At 39.3% G+C, this 21603-nt stretch overlaps 1 protein-coding gene across 1 annotated transcript; it reads right to left on the bottom strand.

The window, feature by feature from the left end:
• Positions 1-12087: 12087 nt before the first annotated feature.
• Positions 12088-21521, bottom strand: DNAJB9 (DnaJ heat shock protein family (Hsp40) member B9). Its single transcript, XM_062583632.1, has 3 exons — positions 21372-21521; positions 17332-17559; positions 12088-16326 (listed from the first exon to the last, which is right to left on the bottom strand). Exons 2-3 carry the CDS (start codon positions 17546-17548, stop codon positions 15896-15898), a joined length of 648 nt encoding a protein of 215 aa, XP_062439616.1. The 5' UTR covers positions 17549-17559; positions 21372-21521; the 3' UTR covers positions 12088-15895.
• Positions 21522-21603: the final 82 nt, after the last annotated feature.

Below are 21603 nucleotides of genomic sequence, written 5' to 3' on the forward strand. Positions count from 1 at the left end.
GAGCTTTCTGTAGGGTGGACTCTCTAATATATGAGCTCATGCTTCAGCCTTTCCAATACTCAGGGCACTTCAAGAGTCTCCAATCTATCTAGCTGCCTATTTCCACAAAATTTTTAAGAATGTCATTATTTTTGAATTAATTTAATTTGTGTTTAATTCATCACCCAAATTTCAAAAGTTATCACTGGCAACAGAGCAGCATAATGTGATTATATAAGAGGCTAGACTAAAAATCACCACGGGACGTCCCTCCTTCCCTCTCTCTCTCTCTCATGGCTGCACACTGCACACACACTCAGAGAAAATAAAATATATGAAAATACCTTAACATATGTGAGGACCCTCAGTTGGGCAGCCTCTCTCCTGCCAGTGCTCTTGCCCCCTGAGCTGCAGCCCTTCCCTCTGAAGACCTTCCTCAAATCAGTGGAGCCCCCCTCTGGTTGATGGCAGCCCCTTTCTGAACATCAGGTGAGGGGAGGAGGTGGGAAGGGGAAAGCAGTGGAGCTAGGTGGCCTCTTTGTCCACTCCTGCACAGACACGCACAGACGTGCACAAGCAGGTCCACGGGGGGTTGCTTCCACTGCGGGCTCCCACCCAGTGACTTCCTCCCTGCTCTCCTCCAGCAGAGGAAGTGTCTCCATTGCAGATGAGACATACCACAGCAACCATTACCAGGAGTAACCTGAACTGCCACAAGCAGCATCGAAGCCCTCAAGGCCAGACTCACAAAACTGAAAGATCCTGCTATCAATGAACCTGTCAGGAGGGTTTGACAGGCAGGAAAAATATCCTGTGACCTGGGGAAGCATAAGGACAATGCTAGAAACCTTCACTTTATCTTCTTTTGTTCTTGTTGGCGTGTGTCATCACAGCTTTTGGTGTGTGCAGAGAGGAGTAGGATTATATTTTTTTAACTAAATTGCTTCTTTCCTCAGTGTGAAAATAGGTCAAGCACAAATCTAAAGGATGCGCCTTCAATATATTTTCTGCCAGAAATCTAGCTGGTGTTCGACTGTTTGTTGCTGCAGTGTGTACTAATCTATTCAATCTCTTTATCATAAGGGATTTCATTGCAGTCTCATTAGTAATTGCTCTCAAGTTTTAGAGTGCTGTCTCCATCCAGTGGTAACACTTCCAAATTGCTGCTTTCCTGAAGTTTCAGTTTTTCCGACTACTTGTTAAGCATAATATATGCCAGCACTAAAGTGTTGGCCTTAAATTGCACAACCACTAATTGAATAACTAAGTTAAAACATCATATATGAGACTTAAACATGCACATGCCATCTGTAATAAAAGGGGCATCTTTTTATTACGCTAATCTCAACAGCAAAAGTTGTGTGTTTAAATTCTCCTCCTCCTCCCGTTCCCAACTTTCACTGTGAAGGCTGATACTCTTCTGTATCGATACAGCCACATCCTGCAACACGGAAACGGGGACTCGGCCACCTGCCTGTCCTGCTCCTCCTCCAGGTTAGTGCAGTCACATCAACAACCTCTTCTCTGCTAACGCAACAGAGAAGTGCCTCTGGCAGCTCTCATTTTCTGGAGATGGGGCTGAACTATGCCAGCACAGGAACTGCTGAGGAGTGTGCTGGGCTAGGCAAACGACTGCGCTTTCACCGGCAGAGACTCTGTGATTAGTCAGGCTCCTGCTTCGCTGCCTTTCTTACGCTGCGTTGATTTTAGCTGCCACAGAGATAGAAGAGAGGAAAACGCAGACAGTCTCGGTGATGAGAACCCAAAGCAATGCCAGTTTTTCTCCTCACTGTAGCAGCCTCTGCCTTAAGTCTTTTAGAGACAGGACACCCCTGCTTGACTCTTTTGGGGATACATTCTCCTTTTTCCTTCTCTTTGTTTTTGGCATGACCTCAGCAAACATTTGGTCCCAAAGTCTCTTCACAGGAAGGAGAAAAAAGCTGCTGTCCGAGTAGGGCAACAACAACTTTATCAAAAAATAGTGTGAAAGGTTAATTCAGAAGATAAGTGGTCCGTGCCAGACTCGCAGTGATGTTACACTGACCTGCTTTTGGTTTTGTTTTGTTTTCTCTAATTGCTCTCCAGTATGCCAAGGACTGGCTGGCTGACCTCCGGAAAGCAGGAGCAGAGGACAGTACAACTCCATCCTAGCCCATCTCCTTGGAGTGCCTCAAGGCAGCGCTGGCACAGTTCAGGCCGTGGGTCTTTGTATCCTGAGGACGCTGGTGGATTCTGTAAAGATGCACTGTATGTCCTGTGCAGTAGGGGACTTGGGGAGAAATCAGTTTTTTTCAATGTTACCTTCAAGCACTTTAAACCAAAGTACGGTCCCTTGTCTTTTGATGGTATCATAGCTTTGAAGTTGATAAAAAGAATTGGGAGCATATCTGTGCCTAAGACTTTAAAAGAAAGAGTTTGCTACTTGACGTTTAGTCGCTATTCCCATCGGCTGCCAGGTCATACCTTTGATTCCAGAAAGTTTTGAAATTAGTCTTGCCAGAAATTGGAAGACCACTTCCTTGTTTTGGATCTGTCCTGAAGTTAAAGCCTTAAAAAACAACTTTATGCATTCAAATGGTCCTTCTAAACTGAACAGGATTGGAAAGCCACTATGTAACACATGGAGTTACATATCAAAACATGGTTAGAATCTTGTTTTAATCTCTCAGGAGGCCAGAATGCATTTTGGGAGAGGTATCCTTTCTCACGATTCCAGCCTCTTGGGATGAAACCTGTTGTTTTCTTGCTCAGCACTAGATCCTATAAGGCTATGCTTTCCTGATGAGACACACTGAAATGAACAGGACAGTTTACAGCTTTCACCTTTCTCCTGACAAGATACATCCCACTTAGGAGATGAGACCTCTTCACAGGCTAGATTACAACACAAGATAGGAGGGTACAACTACCCTTAGCACAGTCACTTCACTCCTCACCCCACTCTGAAGAACACACAGTTTGCACATTAGCTCTCCTGTGCCCCAGCATTTTGCTGGAGAGAGGAACATCTCTGGACAGAAGAGCATACCCTGCACCCAACCCTTCTCAGAGCATTAGAGAAGAAAGGCTGTGCATATCATTGCTTTGGATCTAGAGCAAAGGCTGACTGGAGAAGAGGTGGATCCACAAAGCAGTGCAGATTGTGGCTCACAAGTATTGGTCTGCTTAGACATTACAGGTACCTAACCATTTTGATATTACCTCGTTTCAGTAGAACTACAAATGTTCTACTGAACATCACAATCAAGAATATGAAAGTACTATACTGCCTAAATACGAATAATTCAAGTATATGAAATGTAATAAGTTTTTAGAGAATTCTCTTAATACTTCTCCAACTATTAGAACAAGTGGCTTTACACATTATCAGTTTGGAAAGACAATGAGCTTTATTTTTAGAGTTCAGCTCTGCAAGTTTCTGCATGCTTCTTGAGGAGTACAAGACCTCTCTTGGTCAAAGACCTACATATCCCTGCTGTCAAGGCTGAAGGGACCCTGAACACCCAAGATGCTGCATGCTGGAAACTAAACAAACTGACAAGGCAGATTCTGGAAAGGAAAGCATTCAGGTTGGAATGGGCTCTTGTTGCTGGCTCTTTGACAAAGATGGTACAGGCTGAAGGACATCTGCACACCTTGAACAGCCAGATGAGGGCAGCTGAGAGCAGCTCAGGAGTTCTGAAACTAGGTATGTCCGGCACCAAAGTAAACCTGCCCCTGGGCTTTACCATTATTTAAATATGCCCCATATGAACTGTACTACCCAAAAAGTATGCTTCTTTTTCATTTAGAAATAATCAGAAGGGATACAATTTTATTATCCTTATGATTAAGGGAGAAAAGTATGCTGCCAAGAAGATGGTTTAATTATTAATCAATTTGGGAACTACAGAATGCAGAATTCTTTCTAAGCAGTTTGTATCCAGTGGGGAGGGGACATCAGGCTATAAACCCTCCTCATCCCACTACTGCCCCCTTCTCTGCTCTGTTTTTCATCTTAATTTAACAGACTCATTCTCCTAAACTCTTTAGATGAAGTCCTATAATACCTTACCTATATTTCCAGACAATTACAGACAGTTACAGTGCTTATAAAGGCATATACTGCTGTAGATAAGACAGAGGTTGACTATGACATTTAGCTGATTTATCAATTCTCAACCTTGCTGCCTGTGGTTCACAGATCTCCTAGCCCTGTCAGCCCGCAATGACCTGAGAGTCCCCACCATACTTTCCATGGAATTAATTCTGGACAATTCACAAGCCCTCGAGAAATGGCCCTGCACTGCCCAAACTTCCTAATAAATCACTCACTGTATTTAAATCCTCCAGTACATGGAATTATGCCTTCACATCTAGATGGAGAAGGCCCATAGCATGTACCCTTTGTATGAAGAAACAAAACTTCAGATCACAGAAGTCCTTTCATGGAAAACTTCCCTTTTCTATTAAAGCAAAACAAGACAGGCATCATTAGCCTCTTCACTGAACGGTGTGCACAGCTTTTACTGAAGAGTTTCCAATTTCCCACATCTACTATGACCAACTTTGTTGGGCTTTTCAGCCACACCAGGAATCAGCATCAGTTTTCTCACTCATACTGCGCATCCTTCACATCACAGTCCCGTTGAAATCTTTCCTCTCCGAGCTCCTATTAGGTCTGATCAATCCACTGCACCTGGCCAAGTTCTGAAGCGACCACACTCACATTGAGTTGCTTGAATCGCTTTCCATGCTTCTGAATGTGCTGGTGATTTTATACCTAGGTGTAACTGGTGAGAAAGCAAGATTTCAGAGGGACAGCTACACCCTCACTGGTTTGCCACACCTGCTCTCAGATCATACCAGTTTTGCTCTGGAGTAATCAGAACAACTGACAGTCACCATGAGTCGCTGAATCCTTGCGCAGTTTTGTTTCTGAATTATCTCTTCCTCATTCTTGTAAATAGCTCTGAGCTCAAGGATATGCGGGGTTGAAGAGTTTATTTACCCACCCCAGCATTCAGAGATGGGATGACTTCATCGTTCTTTCCAGCCAGCCTCCTAATCCCTGCTAGGAAGTGCCTTAAAATCCACTGTTTTTTTTCCCCGGTCCAGACAGTGACTTTGTGGGTAACAGCCTCTTAAATAGGCAGTGGAGGGCAGGGAACAGTAACCCTGGATGACCTTGCAAAGAACCCCTACCGTGGAGTTGGTTGCAGTGCAAAAGCCAAGTTTGCTGTCTTTCTTCCAGGCCTACACTGCTGTCACTGAGCTGCTCTCTGCTAAGTAAAAATACTTTGAGCTTTTCTGGTATATCATTAGCTACAGGAGTTGGTGAACATTGACTTCCTTCCTCCGCTTAGGGGATTAAAATCTTACAATTACAGTTCATGATAAATAAATGGAACTTGAGGGAGGAAAAGAAAAAAAATCAATTTCTTGTCAGAAATCCTTTCTGACATATCATTATTGCACTGGGAGCTGGGATTTCTCCACCTCTCTTCCAGCATTCCCCAGTTAGGACATACTTGTTTCTCGCCCTCCCTGTTAAATGGGAGCTCTCAGTTCATCATTCCTCTGCTGCTATCTGAAAAGAAAACCTAATTATGGATATACATAGATTTATTTGGTTCAGGGAGGAGGGAAAAATGAGGAACGGGACAGTGGTATCCTTTGATCTGATTGGCACTCTGCAAATCCCATAGCTATGCACAGATATACTTGTACTTAGGGGCTTTGCATCACACAGGTATAGGGTCAGAGTGCCTAGTTTTGCACAGTTACTCGAAGGCCTGGCAACCACATGGCACAGGGGACTGTGTATACTGTGTATATGTGTGTGTACAGGAAGAAATAAAAAAGAGGGGACAATCTCAGATGTTTCTGAACAATGTCTAGGTTTCCTAAGTCTAATCAATTAGAATCAATTTATAAAAGGAGTACTTAAACCTGGATATCTTTTTTGAGAAGCTTTTTTATCTCTGTATTTGGCTTTCCAGAGAGAGATATGTAATGAATACTTTGAAAATATTTTACTAATACATTAACTGAGAAGGCTGAAGTTTACGTCGGCTGCTAACGTCTGCAAATTAGCTGAAGTCATTTTAGATCATTAATAATCCACTGACCAGACCTTCTTAACAAGTCTAATTTCACAAGACAGGACTTCTAAATAGCATGTGATAAATAGCATGTGGCTAAATAGCATGTGTAAATAACAAATCTCTACTCCTGATTTTCTGCCCTCCCGCACAAACATTTTCACAGCAAACTGTAAAAATATGAGGAGTAGAAACAGGACTCAAGTTTTGTATTATTGTGTCCCTTATATGTGTTTGTCTTTAATTCTTATTTTATCATTCAGATTGTATTACTTCCAGTTAGCCATAATTTTTATAATCTTTCTCTCAAAAGGTTAGGCCTAGTAGTCAGATTGTTACAGATTACCACCATGGCTGAAAAAGACCAAGACTAAAGTTATTTCTTCTAATGAAAAATAACATCAAGTGTGCAGAATCAGTATTTACCTTGGAAAGTAACAGCACTGAAAGATAACTAGGAGCAATAGTAGACAGAAATGAAACCTGAATTTATATCTATATAGCTGTAAGAAATGACTATCTCAGTTCTTCAGAGAAAACATCACATCTAGATAAGTTACAAATGCACCTGCAAGACTTTATTTACCAGAAGGATGATGTTAATAGGTTGGAAGGTGATCACAAAAAGCAATAGTCAGACAAATGATTAACAAATTTAAACATAATATGGGATTTTAAGAGTTTTAGAACACATGAATGGTTACACTAGTTCAACCAAGGACCTTTCAAGTCCAGTATGGCCTCCAACTGTTCCTATAAGTGAACACCTAGAAAACAGCACAGTGAGCCCATATGGTCTTTTTCCCTTCTCTTTTTTCTGCTCCAAATATTTTCTGCTCAAGGAATTCCCAAGTCTGAAGAGGTTTATCTGTTTATTAACCCCAAAAGAAATCTCTTCCAAGACTTGCCAGTATCAGTTCTTTTTGTGGAACTGACATCCAGAGAAGACATCCACCTCCTCATTACCATTTATCGTCTTGTAGGCCTATATCATATCCCTACCTGCTCTAATCATTCCTCCTATGAGTCCATTTGATTATCCTTGCCGTCATTTTCTGAATCTTCTCCCATTCTAATACAGCAAGTACAAGGGACCAGAACTGACCATAGCATTCAAGGGGCAGGTGAACAATGGTTTTATATGGTGGCATAATTATGTTCTTTTTGTTGCTTACTTCTGCCTAATGTTTGTTTTACTTTTCTTATTGTTCCTGAGCACAGAACTGATGTTTTCCTGGACCCATGTCCTACAACTCCCAGATCTTGTTCTTGAGTGGTAACGGCCAACTCTAGGCCCATCATTTTATGCATTTTTATCCTGCAAGTGTCGCCTCACATTTATATACTTTTAATTCCATCTGCCATTTTACTGCCCACTTATTCAAGCTTCTCGATCAAAATTACTTGTCATGAAATAAATACAAGTTAATGCTGACACAGCATCACTGATGCTATTGGTTTCAGCGGATACTGTAAAAAATACAATCCAGAATCCTGCGCAGGGAAAACAATTTGTATAAATTTTTCACAGTTGTATGTGCCTCAAATCACAACTTTTGTTTTCACTCTTAAAAGGTTTTAAATATTATGTCCACTTTTGTTTCATAGACCTTTACAAATCAGCTGAAAAAAATATTTGTTTTGCTTTCTGGGACATTGCTATATTCACAGGAAACTAAGCTTTCCCAGAGTTACAATATTCATTGGAAGGATTGCTAACTTACCGTGTAAGAAATAACTGTGAAATGATCGCTCCCACTGAAGGAACTATTCTTTCATGTTTTCACTCCAACCAAAACTTGAGATTCTTTTAAATATTTACTAATTGCTCATTAAAACAGTTTCAGCAAGAGGAAGCATAGTCTCTATATAAAGAAACAAGTATACGAAGCATCTCAATGGATTTCTGAAGAAAAGAGCCTCCCTAAAGTAGGAGAACCTCCTAGTCAATGTTTTGGGGCCACATTTGCTTGTTGGTTTTTTCAAATTTGAAATGAAGTAAAAACTTCAAAAATGTTCTGTAGGAAACAAAGCCTGTATTTCTAGACTGTGTTGGGTGAGTAATATCTTTTCAGTGCCTAATTTGTATATTTATTTGTCCTGAGGAGACAACTGTATAGATTTTAAAAATACACCAAAGGATGGCTTGCTATTTATTTTGTAGGGAAGTACCGTTGTGTGATGTAGCATTTCTGTGGTCTCCAGGCTTCACAGACAGCAAATAATCAGATTTATGGTATTGTTAGAATAGACTGTTGTTCTCATGAGATGTGACAGCTGTTATTTCACAGTACTTAAGTTAGTGCAAAGTGACAGTCAGCCACCTACTGGAAGTAATACCTACAAATATAAATAATGTGCATCCACATGACTTGTGCACAATAAGGTATGCACAATAAGAAAGTCATACTCCTCCTTTCAAATTCACTCTCCTTTGCAATATCAAGACTGCCTGTTGAGTAGCCATGATGTTCCAGGACAAATTGCCTATTTTTCATGCTCACCATTCTTTACCAATCCTTTTTCAAATGTACACTTTTGTTGCACTTGCAGCACAGTATGCAGAGTGACTGAATTGCTGCTAAATCCACATATGCAAGAGTAACCACCTATTTCTTCTCTGAAAAAGCTTTGCATATAGAAAAGCAAAAATTTACATTACTATGAACATAAAACTGGCATAGTTCCCAATTTACCTTCACTACCAGATGAAAAAGGTATTCTAAGAGACAGCTGAAGCACTGCATACAAGGGGCATGTTTTCCAATAAAACCAAAAATCATTATCTGATGCCGTACATTAATTTGACAGTCATCCAGGCAGTACATGATTATAACAAATACACTGAGTAAGCAAGTATAACCCCATGATAAGGGCAAAATGTCTGGAGCCAAGAAACCCTGCCTCTCCTCCTGGCTCTATCTCAGATTATTTGTGTAACCATGAGCAACTCAGTTCAAGGCTCAGACACACGATTGAATTATGAGCACCTAATAAGTTACTATGTCTCTAACAGTGATAACTCATGATAACTGTTTGCATTCTCATAACCATTTAAGTTCATCCAAATACCTTGGAAACGAGCAGATATAAGACAGACTTCGAAGAAGTTAATACAAATCAGCTGACAAGGGGATAACATAAGCAACATATAGCATTTCATAAGTTAGGTACCCACAAATTGAGATAAATCATTGCTTTTAAGACACCACTAACTGTGGACACTTACGTTTTAGCAACTTAATACCAGAATCTTTTATAGAATACTAAGTATCACATATTTAAAAAAAAATAATAAAATAAAAAAGTTGCCTTGCTAAAGTCAGCCTACACATTAAGGTTATCATGTAAAGTACTGATATAATAAACTCATTCTGCCAGGTCATTTTTTTTTCTCGAAAATTTTTATAGGTTAAATATATACTAGCACATTTTATGGATCCTATCTTATGTCAGCATCTGTCTAGCTTCATACAAGGCTGGGTATCATTTTTCTTGCCACAGATAGAACAAAAGCCGAAAATCTGGATAAAACAGAAAGTTGCATACTTGGCTTACTCAACAGGATGTGAGGAAAGAGAGAGGAGGAAATTAGAGAGAATGCACTGAAATGGTTTGTACCATTTAAAAAGTGTCATTGGGTTACAAAGTATTATTCACAGGCACAGAAGGAAAAATTGATGTAGGACTTGTAAAGCAAATTGAAACATAGTAACTAGAGCCATCGCCACATTCAGAAAATAGACTAGAGTCAGAGCAGGGCCCAAAACTTCCAAAAAAAAAGAAAAAGAAAAAAAGAAAAGAAAAGAAAAAGAAAAAGAAAGCAAAAGCGCAAGAGTGGAAGATGGAATGTCTGTTTCTCGATTTTGGTAACATTTAGCCACAAGCTCTAAATAACTATTTATTTACACCTGCATGCTGAACTGATTCTAGCAACAGACCCTGCACTCCCTCCTCACTGCCTCCCTACCTGTCTCCAGTTTGAGCTACCAAGCTCCCAAGACCTGACTACCTGTATGTGGGTCTAACAGACCAAAGACACACATTATTTTAGAATGACTCCCATATGACCAATTTAAAAAATAAAGTAGAATGATTGAATCTAAGTCATTGTTTAGGTTCATTAAGTAATTTGGGCCAAGGAGAGAATATCTTCATTCTCAGTTGGAACTCTAAGTATTTAGCATTAGCATGGTGGCATTATAACAGGTTCCTGAGCTTCAGTCAGGCAGAGTCTGGAGAAAACTGCCCCAAGACAGGTATTTCAGCTCCACTTTGTAATTTAATAGTTCTGCCACGCAACAATAAGCACTTTACAAAGAAGAGAAACGTATGTTACTCCTGGCCCACAGGCATAAAACACAACTTTTCATTAGATTAGCACCTAAAAATTGCAAGTGCCAGGTGTTAAAAGTTAAATAGATTAAAATCAGTGGGACTCCTCAGAGAAGGCTCACTTCATCTTTCTTCTTTCCTGTTCAGCATACTCACCTCTGAGCCAGTGGGAGATGAAGAACAGATGATGGCAGTGTCACCAGGAAGTAACCAGGAAGTAATGTTACTTTCTTTCCTTCTCATCTCTAGAAGAAATTCTGCTAACAAGAGCAGTGCCTGCAGAGAGGGTTTCATGTGAAACTGAAAACTACAGATTCAGAAGACAGCATCACAGAGTTCAGGTCAGCTGGTCTGGGACTGACGCACAGCCGTACTATTCAGTATTCTGCGCCTCTGAAGCAGATTGACCTCACGCACCCTGACTAGCTGATGTTTTGGTCTCTGACAAAACACTCATCCCTCCATCACCCTCAGGACTGAGGACACTATCCTGCAAGTCCATCTATATTCTGCAGCACATTAGTAACAATCCCTGAAGTCACACTGACCTTCAGCTGGCAGGACTTGCATCTCCATACATTGCTCCCCATAAAATTCACATTATTAGAACAATTCTCCATTTTTCGTTGCAGGAGATTCACGTGGGAAGACAAATTGCACCAGCAGTTTGTGCCAACTGGGTCTTCTACAATTCTCGGACTTTCTCTAGAGCCAGGCCAAGATTTCTCCTCTCCATGGGGCAGTAATTTACATAAAATCAAGCTGACAGCACGTGCGTCAGGGGAAGCTGCACACTCCCTAGTTAAGCAGCCATACCTAGAGAAATGAAAGACATATGAATGCTTCATCCGGCTCTTGGACAGCAATTGAAGCAAAACATGTATGCAACTGAAGTAAAATGCGTATGCAACAACAGATCATAAAATGACGGTTGACAGAGGCCTTCTCTACACACAACTCAAAGAGCACTCATTTTCCTCATCCCCTTCTTGCCACTCTGCCTTCCTTGGCAAAGTCTTCCACATATTAAAAATAAAAACAAGATCCATTTCCCTAAACATACATGAATTTAGTCCCTCAGTTGCATTTGCAAGTCAAAAAGGCCAGAAGTAGCATTCACAAAGCCCCATCTAAGTTAGCAGACAGAACTGTTTCTACTTCTGCTCACACACGCACACTTCTCCACCCCCTAGATCCAAGTCCTGAAGGCAACTTGTACTTTTTTATTGTATATAATACAATAAAAGCTCTGTTTAGTTCCCCATCTGGGTAATCAGATGGAACTGTTTCTGCTATTGCTCACACATACTTCTCTGTCCCCCTAGATTTGAGTCCTGAAGGCATCTTGTATTTCTTTATTCTATATAATGTAGAACTTTGTCCAGTTCCCCACTTTCACCACCAACCACTCCCACCCCCCCCCCCAAAAAAAAAAAAAAAAGAAAAGAAAAAAAGATGAGATGAGGTGCAGAAGCCCACATTACAGAAGCCTCTAGTATGGTTGTGTGAATCAATGCTTTGAGGGCAGACCAGTCAGGTTAAATCCATGTCAGTGACCAGAGCCAAACAATTCACTGCAGTGCTCTATTCTGAAGCACACCACATACATTAAAGAGTCAAGATACTCTATGAGGTTTTTTTTATTGCACAGGAAAACTCTTAATAGACATTCCTGACGTAGATCTGTCATTAGCTCTAACTCATTTAATACACAAAGTTTGTTTTTGCATTGTTAAGATGGAAGATTTGCTTAGGTTCCAGGAAAGCAGGTTCTAATGAGACAGTGTGATGAAGAGACATACTGAGTCCTGACACTTTCAAATTTTCCTCCTTCTTAGAAGGAACAAGAAGTTAACAGCCATCATAAGGTCAACTCTCAGATCAGCATGCCAACATCCTAACCTTGGTTTCAGAATCTGCACTTCCCAGTGGGAATCCAGACTAATTACTGTTAGTCACATTGTTGTTACACACCTTAGAGGGGTGGATGAAGCACAGGCAGCAAAGGGAAATGCAGCAGTTCCCAAGGCAGAGGTTTTCAGCTGTTGCATCTACTGCCTCTACGGTAAAGCCCTTTTGCAAAGGCTTTTTAAGATTTCTTAGCTTGTACGCATAATCCCTAAACTCCAACTGATTACCCATGTTTATTTTGTTTCAACTCCACTCCTGTCCTCCCCCTCTCAATAATCCCACAGACTCTTCAAGGGAAAATATGCTGGTCTATAGAACAGACCATCTTAAAAAATAACAACAACACATGAACATTTTCACATATTTAATGTAATGGCACCTTAATTAAGTTTACAGTAGTTTTGTCTCTACCAGATACCAACTGTGTTTCAGAAGGAAAAACAGAAAAAAAAAAAACATGTAAGTAAAGCATTCTTCTTTCATGAAGTTTTAGGAACTCAAGTATTTGAGTTATGTATGTATAAGTATCTTTCAAGAAATTAGAAAGAATTGTATTTTCACACCTTCCAGTAACAAAAATAGCTTCTGTTGGGTCTTTTCACAAGATACGGAAATCAAGGATGACAAGATTCAACTCAAAAACTTGAGATTAAGTCAAGGGTGTCATAAGGTTGTATCAGGACTTCCGTCAAAGAGCCTGTCATGAAGCACACACTATAAATAGGAAAAGAATGTGCAAGAGCTCTTGAGTAACTGAGAAGCACAACATGCTTTGCAAGATTGTGCTCTGACGGAACTAAAAAAAAACACCGCTGACAACAAATAGTTAGTCTGTATTCCTTCAGCTAAAAGTCAATTAGCTACAAAAGAGCAATCTTTTCATTTTATTAATAGTTTCATACTTTAACTTCAAGGATGTCCAAACCTTTATTAATACAAAGTATACTTGTTTTGCTTTTTTAAAGAGAAGCTAACCTAGAAGCAGCCAAGGACCTCTGATCTTCACCTAAAATTAACCCTGAAAGGCAATGCACGCATTCATCCACTAAAAATCGACTTAATTTGGGGGATGGTTGTGTTTTGTGCAAACTTCAGAACTCATTTTAGCTTCTGCTCCTCTAATTGAGCATTATATAGACTTCTCTTGCAGAAGAGACCTACGTTACAACAAGAGAAAACTATCCTTAGGCAAGATCAATGGCTTGGTTCTAGTATGGACTTTAAATCTTCCTTCCCCCATAGTTAAAAAAGCTCAAATTCTGTTGTTTCTGAGTTTTTTTTTTTTTTTTTTTTTTTTAACAGTTAGAATATTCCCTAGACTAAGACATTAATATTTTACCTTTTCACCTTGGTTTGTAGGGTTGCCTTGCACTTAAGTTCCAGCACTTATCATCTCTAAAGATGATTCACGGATACACTTATATTTAGAGGCCACAACCTTCCATAGTAAGTCTTTACTTATCAGTCTGAACAATTTTTTCCTCAAAGGGAGATGGAAGCCTCCTCTCTCTTAGCAAAAAAGAAACAAACAAACACACACATTCCCACACATCACGTTGGTATTTGTAAAATAAAGTAATTCAAAGCTGGAAGATAATAGTTTGTTCACTTGGATGTCCACGTGGTACGAAACGGACTGATTCGTGCATGGGATTGACGGAGCATGTTAAAGAAAAAAAACTGCAGAAATCTACATAATTACACATTTAAGTTGAGTCATGTATTAATTACACGGAAGAAACTAAAGTCTCTACTTGCACTGAAAATAAATGGAAATTAGAAACATACACACACCCCGGCACCTTTCCTACTATAAGAATATTGCACATTCCGATAATGTTGCACAAATTACTGGCTTTTTATAAAGACCATATATGAGGTATTAGTCTATTAATAAATAGAGAACATGGAAAGGAAAAGCACTTAATATAATGCAACAATCCATTTTAAGTATTTAGTGAATGAAAACTGAACAAGCAATAATATACACCCTTGTGGGGAAGGTTAAAGTTACTTAGCAAATAGGCAGCTTTCAATATCAGTCTGAAAAGTAAAGTGTTAAATCTCTTTCTGATATAGATTTTAAGAAATCAAAGTCTATTGAAAACACTGCTGTTTTAAGACAGCTCATTTTGCTCATGCAATCCATTTGAAAGGTAAACTCTTTACCTCTGAATTCTGAAGGGAAATCCCTGTTTGTGGGTGATAGCAATCTTATCAAAGGGAACCTGCCTAAAATACTGGACTCGTATTACTAGTTAAGAAATAAAGCAGATCTTTTGGGTTGTCATCAATTAAAGTATCGCTTTTTTCACCTCTTAAGTAGTTTATACTAATAATGTATTTCCACAGTGCTGAAATTGTTACGCATTTGTATTGTCTCTATCAGACAATTCCAGCACCACAAGAAGTTAGATGAATATGACAATTGTAATTTGTAATTTTCAATTTTACTCTGTATTTATGCTAAGAGCTTACCTTTCAAAATACAAAGCTGAAAAATTCCTGCTGACAGGTAATAAATTTGTCATTCTAAACACAATATATTTATTCCTTATTTAGAAACTTCCATAAACACTAGGGATCTGGAGCTAAGCTTATCTTGTTTAAGTTTATCAGAGCGCTGAGAAGTATTTAAGTTCAATAAACTGAGCTATGGAAAACACATTTCACATGTGGTAAAATAGTAAGCATAAAACAAGACCATCTTCAGCATGCTCTTTCAGATTTTGTTAAAAGGAAATTCGTATTAAAAAGAAGAAAGGAAAGACTTTGGGTGCATGTAAATTTGCATCCATGAAGAGCCCTAAAGTATTCAAGTGTTATTCATATCCTAAGACCTTTAGAGGTCTACGTAAGGGTATCTGGAAATACAAGCTACTCCTACATCACTTTCTAGGTGAAGCTCAATCTGAACATACTCCCTCTTATTACTACCCATTTTTTTTTTTTTTAAGGGTTTTATTTTTAATACTTTTACAACACTGGGCAGAATATCAGAATATTCAAATAAGACCCACAGTTTTAAGTCACATTTCCTCTTACATTTTGTCCAAATTAAGGTAAGTCACAGCAGGTCCATATCAGGTGAAAACTACAAGTGAAAAATCTGAAAACACATTCGGGGCTGTGGGAGGAAGGCAATACTTCAGAATAAAGCACCTCCTCTCTCCTCTGCTGAAATTCATGAACCAGTAACTCAAACAGTTCTGATTTGGCATATATGAGGGAAAATGTTTATATTACATTTCTAAAATTAAAAATATATCATGTGTTGAAGTTCAGATTTACAGAAAGTGTTTACTAAACTGAAATTATATATATATATATATATTTATCATCTTCTGTCACATGAGATCACTTCTCTCCCTTTCCCATCTAAGTAGCTTTTGAGACGTTTATTTCCCAACTGCAGATTGTTTCCATTTCAAGAATTAGTTTTACCTAAAATTTCTGAATAGCAGTAAGGTTAAGTGTTTTTTAAAATAGACAGCTTAAAGAAATTTCTCTGTATTAGCACAAAACCAGGAAAGATTATGAAGATGTTGAATTAAGAAGAAAAGAGATGAAAACAGAAGGGAAACATATTATTGTCCTGAACAGTCCGTGTAAGTAGTAACCATGTTTCCTCGCCTCTGGGTGACAGTCCTGCAGTGCTTGCTAGATCCATGAAACCTGTTATCAGTTCGCACTGCATGTCGGTGTGCGTTTTCAAAGTCACTGAAAGAAAACATTTTTTCCATATTTTCAAACACGTCATCAAACAGTCCACCTCCAAAGGAGAATTCCTGGAAAGAACGTCTTTGCCGACTGTGAGCTTCCCGATGACCTCGGAAGTGACTCTCAAAGTGCTTTTTTGACCGTGAGTTTTGACTAAAGAGGTCAAAGTCTTTGAACAAATCATCAAAGTTGAAATTAAATGACTGATGGAAAGGGCTTCCATTACTTCCCTGTCCTCCATGACGGCCAAACTGATCATACTCTCTTCGTTTATTCTCATCCGATAGTGTTTCATATGCTATTTCCATAAAAAAAAAAAAGTTATTATTTACATTCTCATTAAAAAAAAAAAATCACACACAAATGTAAGCCCAATTAAGCTTAGTATTTGTTTAACATTCTAAAATCCACTGAATAAACTGTTTCAAAAGAAGTCTAGCTAAACTATCAGGACAGATTATATTCTCAAAATATTAACTTCACATTTTACAATATAGTCATAAGCCAGGAATAAAAAATAATCTTTATATTTGAAAGAAAAGAGCAATGATGCACAGCCATCAGTAAGACGGAAGCAGAAAGGAAGGGAACTCTCTGTTAAAAACGAAAAAAAAAAAGCTGTCTATTGCACTCCTATCACAGGAATGCAGTGCAACCTCCTGCTCAAAGTAGGGTCAGCTATGAGATTGGATCAGGTTACTCAGAGCTTTATCAAATCACTCTTGAACATGACCAAGGATGGAGAGACAGCCTCTCTGGGCAACCTGTTCTAGAGCTTGCCTGTCCTCAGTGATGAAAGTTTTTCTTTATAGCCAGTCTGAGCCTCTCGTATCTATCATCTCTTCTACCATGCATCACTAAAGAGTTTGGCTGCAGTTTCTTGAAAACCTCTCCACAGGTACTAGAAAGCTGCTGTTAGGTCCCTCTAAAGTCCTAATAATCCTAGTAACCCTGAGCTGGATCTTACTAGACCAGTCAAAAGATAAGAATAATATTTGAAACAGCCTCCTAGTGCTAAGGGAAAGAACTTTGGACTACTGCCAAAAAAAATTGTGCTAGAAGACAAACCAAAAAGCCCAATACGCAGGAATGCCTAAACTATGTAAACGGCTTGCCTATGCGTGAGGACACAGAAATGAGTCTGCCACTAATACTGTACATTTGACACTACAGAAGCAGAAACAAGAGAAAAAACACTTTTCACCTCTTCTCCAATAAAAGCAGAGAAAACTTAAATTATTGCATTTACTCCTGAACATAAACCATGTATCTAGTTATCAGGTATACTAACTGTAGTCATTACCTTCAGCAATTTCTCTAAATTTTGCTTCTGCACCAGGACTCTTATTTTTGTCTGGGTGGTATTTCATAGCCAGTTTGTGAAATGCCTTCTTGATCTGGCGGTCAGATGCATTTTTTGGAACTCCTAAGATATCATAATAGCTCTCTGTAGCCAGTATTAATTCAGTTATCATTAAAATGCAGAGAGCAAACGTGAAGACAGATTGTGTAGTTGTCATGTTTGTGGTTCCTAGAAAGAAAAAGGAATATACTTGAACAACAAGGTATTTAACATTTCATAACAACTTAAAGTACAACAATAAGCTGAAAGAGAAAGATCTTTAGGTTTCAGGAGCCACTTAGTGACAGAGATTCAATACGTAGTTTCACGCTTGCTAATTTACCTCGCCTCCCCCTAATTTTCACAAAATACAAGATGAATTAAGATTCTGCAAATTCCTATTTCACCAGTATCACAAGTGCACTTCATCTTTGTTTTACACCTATCCTTACCAGTACACTCTCCTCACAGTCCTGTTTCCAACTATTGAAGTCAATATACAATACATTTCACTGCAGCAAATATAGTTCATGCTGGCATACCTGAACTACCTTGAAACTAAAGATTTGAGTTCTAGGACCATAGCCACAGCAGCTCTAAATTAAGTACAGGCTGCAAAATCAATTCAAAATACTACATGAATAATTCAGTCATTAGCCTATGCAGCAGTAAGAGTCTGAAAACGTAACAGGCCTAAAGACTGACTGTGAGGTGCAGAACAGTAAGACTTAAGAATGTCATTTAACTGATCTAGGTGAACACAACAGAGTAAAACACTCATTTATAGTAAAGAGTTCAGTTCACGTAGGGCACATTTTTCTTCACAACAGGCTAGGCTGAACACACTCAGATTGCATTTTGAACAAAAACATTACCATGCATCTTTCATATCAGAGAATTTATCTGATAAATATCACTGTATGTAAGGGTTTACAAATGCAACTCAATGTCCAAATTGAACTTAAAAAATAAAGTCTTCTATACAAGACAAACTTGCTTCAACAGTGTAATTAAGAGTTCTTAGTTACTTGACAAATACAATGCTAATAAAAAGTTATATTTAAAAACAAGTTGATACTAGAAGTCAAGGTAGAAGTGGCACAAGAAGAAGTCATAAGAAAATCAGCTCCATGGAGCCACGCCATCTTTCATTATTTATATAAAGGACAAAAAGTGGGCTCCTATCAGGAGAGGAGACCAAATGCTATTTGAATACCTCTGCATATTAGAAGTGGTATTTTAAAACATACAGTAAAGAAATGTGAAAGTTCAAAGATGGCTTTTGGCTGTCTCCCAAACAGCAGAATGTCTGACAATGTCCTGAATATATGAAAAGTAACACGTCCCCTGCACCAGATTACTCTGAGAGTATCAGAAGTAAAACTCAAGGAAGGTGTGTGTGTGTGGGGGGGGGGGGGGATCTAAGTCAAAGTTAAGTATTAGTTTCCTACAGATATCATTCTGTGAAAATTGGATAAACTAACATTGTTGTCTGAGCAGCATTAGAGTACTTTTGGCTGATATGTGACATTAAGACAATTATGCCTCCAGGAAAAGTTGCATGGAAAGTTCCAGGAAAAGGAAAATAAACCCACTCTACTAAAGGATAATTCAGAAACTAAAATGAATCTTATGACATCAGAGCATAAAGCTCATGAAAGATTAACATACCCATGCCCTCTTAAGCATTTGGTTGGCTGGCAGCCTACATATCAAGTGTTAAGGAGTAGCAGTTCAAACAATCTGTATTTTGATCAGTGTATTTAGATACCGAATAGACAATTCTTTTCTGTATTCTTCTTGTATGATACCAAAAATATTTTTAGTACAAGTAGTTTTCCACATAGTCCCTCCCACCAGATCACTATTCTCAAGTATTGCCACTTTGGCACTACTCATTCATGCAACCTTCCATTCTTTTTGTGCCTTATTCTTCTTCATGCTTTGCAGACATAGATTTACATCTTAATCTCATACCAAAGACTGTCTTTATTTTACTTGTTTTCTTCACAACTGAATCTCGCTTATATAATTACCTGCTCCTTTTTTTCTAAGGCTAACCTCTCTGCTTCTATTTTTTAAACACTCTTTTTAGCATCTTTTCAACTTTTATTTCCTTCACTAAGAGTCAAAACCTCTTCTGTAACTCCCAAGATTATCAGCACCCAAGAACATAAAGTCACTCCTCTAAAGGTTTCTGCTCTGCCCAAGCTTCTCAACTTTTAGTCTGATAATGAATTATACATAAGTTTTCTTATTTCTGTAGTTTTACATTAGGATTCTATACTCTATTGCCTCTAGTTTTATCTGGAATCTAAAGCATTTTTAATGAACTGGTATTGAAGAATTTTTAAATAAACTAGAAAAAAATGATAATGGAGATATTCTCCAGAGTTTAAAAAGAAAATTCTGAAAAACTCTTCATCAAACCAGGCAACCTTTATGCAAATGAGCCTTCAGAATGTAGACAGATATAATGCTGCCTTTAAACAACTCAGTAAAACTCAAATATAGGAATGAAATGAAAATCAAGTGAAGTGAAATATAAATGAAACTCAAAGAGAAGAAGCGTTTTAAACAGATAAAGGTTATCAAAAAGAACTAACTAGTCTTATATTTAGGTACTATCATCAAATGATTTTTTAAAAGTCTATTTTACTTATTGTCAGTAGTTTAGTATTGCTATAGCTAAAATGCTAAAGGTCAGATTTCTCCCATACAGATACCATTCCCAGCTCTTTTTACAATCATCTTCAAAATAAAGTCTCTTTTAACCACTTACTGTGCATACCTCTCCTCTCCTTCAGTTTCCAGATCAGAAAGAGACAAGTAAGTTTCATTTTCCAGGCCTTAAACACTGATTATTTATGACATTTTCTGTTCCAGAACTCGTAAGTTCCATGAACACCTTGACATCGGGCTCATACTACAGAACTGCCTCTCTAAACAATTATTTGTAAAGAAGACTGTAAGAATCTATTCTTCACATTTTATTTGGGTTCATCTAGCAATAAAGTTTCAGTAGCACAGATTAATTATTCATTTGTGTTGTATAAGTAGATACAATCTCAACTGCTACCAGGCTCAGTATAAGAAGTATGCTGTCTAATCTTTATCGAAAGTATTAAAGATGTGATAACACTAACTCTCAGTTCTTCATGAGTTTACCAAAATATAGCAATTACCATAGAACAGAGCTTATAACATGCTATATACGGATTAAGATCTGTCACACAGAAAGTAAGCAGTTACTTCCCTCTTGTAATCCATCCCTCTTTCAAAGTGACTAACAAAGATCTTAGTCAAAGGCTTACACTCAAGAAGTCTCCCATACTCTGAAAACCCACAACAGCATCACTGCTGCAATTACATAAATTGTGATGTGCTACCAATTGGAAATGTAACGACTTTCATAAAATGCATATACTTCATTATTAGCAAAAAAAAAAAAAAAATCACAGAAGTTTTCCATCGGTTCTCACATCACAACTAACCCAAGAAGGAAGCAAGTCTCCTTTACCATAATTAGCTACAGAAAAGCCTGACAAACTCCTTGCACTTTCCGTGGCCTCTGCAATACCGACCAGAAAGTAAAACCAGAAGTAGAAAGATACTGTTTCTTCCTCTCGATAGCAGTAAAATAAGACAGAGCCTCCCCTGACATCCTTCCTCGGCAGAGGCCAACTGAGCCTCACTAAAGCCATCTCGGCTACGCTGAGGAAGACCCCAGAAGGGCCTGGAAAGAAAGAAGAGCCTGAAGCGGCCCGAGGACGGGTAAATCCACTAGACTTCTCCCCGCTGCCCCCTCCCTTCTCCACAGTAGTCCAAGGCCTCCTCTCCCCACTCCCCGTGTTCCCCTAACCTCTTCGGCCCCTCCGCTCTGCCCCCAGCCACCTCAGCGCCCCACGCCTGCCCCACGCCTGCCCCAAGCCCTCCACCGCAGCCCTCTCCTCCGCCGAGGAAAGGCCCCGGGCCCCGTCCGCGCCAGGGCAGCCCCTTACCCGGCCCGCTGCCGCCGCCGAGTCCGCCACCCCTCAGCGCCTCGCGCCGCTCCCTTCCAACGGCGGCGAGCGCGCAGGCCCCGCAGCCAACGGCCGTTCCTACACGAAGCGCTGCGCCATTGGCCCGCCAGCCCCCACGTGACGCGCCAGCCGGGGCGCACGCGGACGGCTGTTGTTGCCGCCGACGCGCAACGTCACCGCCGGGCGGGGAGGGGGCGGGGCTCCGCCCGCA

The sequence above is a fragment of the Rhea pennata genome, chromosome 1, assembly GCF_028389875.1.
Source record: "Rhea pennata isolate bPtePen1 chromosome 1, bPtePen1.pri, whole genome shotgun sequence".
Classification (NCBI taxonomy): domain Eukaryota; kingdom Metazoa; phylum Chordata; class Aves; order Rheiformes; family Rheidae; genus Rhea; species Rhea pennata.

Bases quoted from the DNA above. Each gene is read 5' to 3' on its own strand.
- DNAJB9 (XM_062583632.1), bottom strand. From the start codon at position 17,548: ATGACAACTACACAATCTGTCTTCACGTTTGCTCTCTGCATTTTAATG. The intron at 16,327-17,331 runs GTAATGACTACA...TTATGGAAATAG, and splicing joins ATTTAGAGAAATTGCTGAAG to CATATGAAACACTATCGGAT.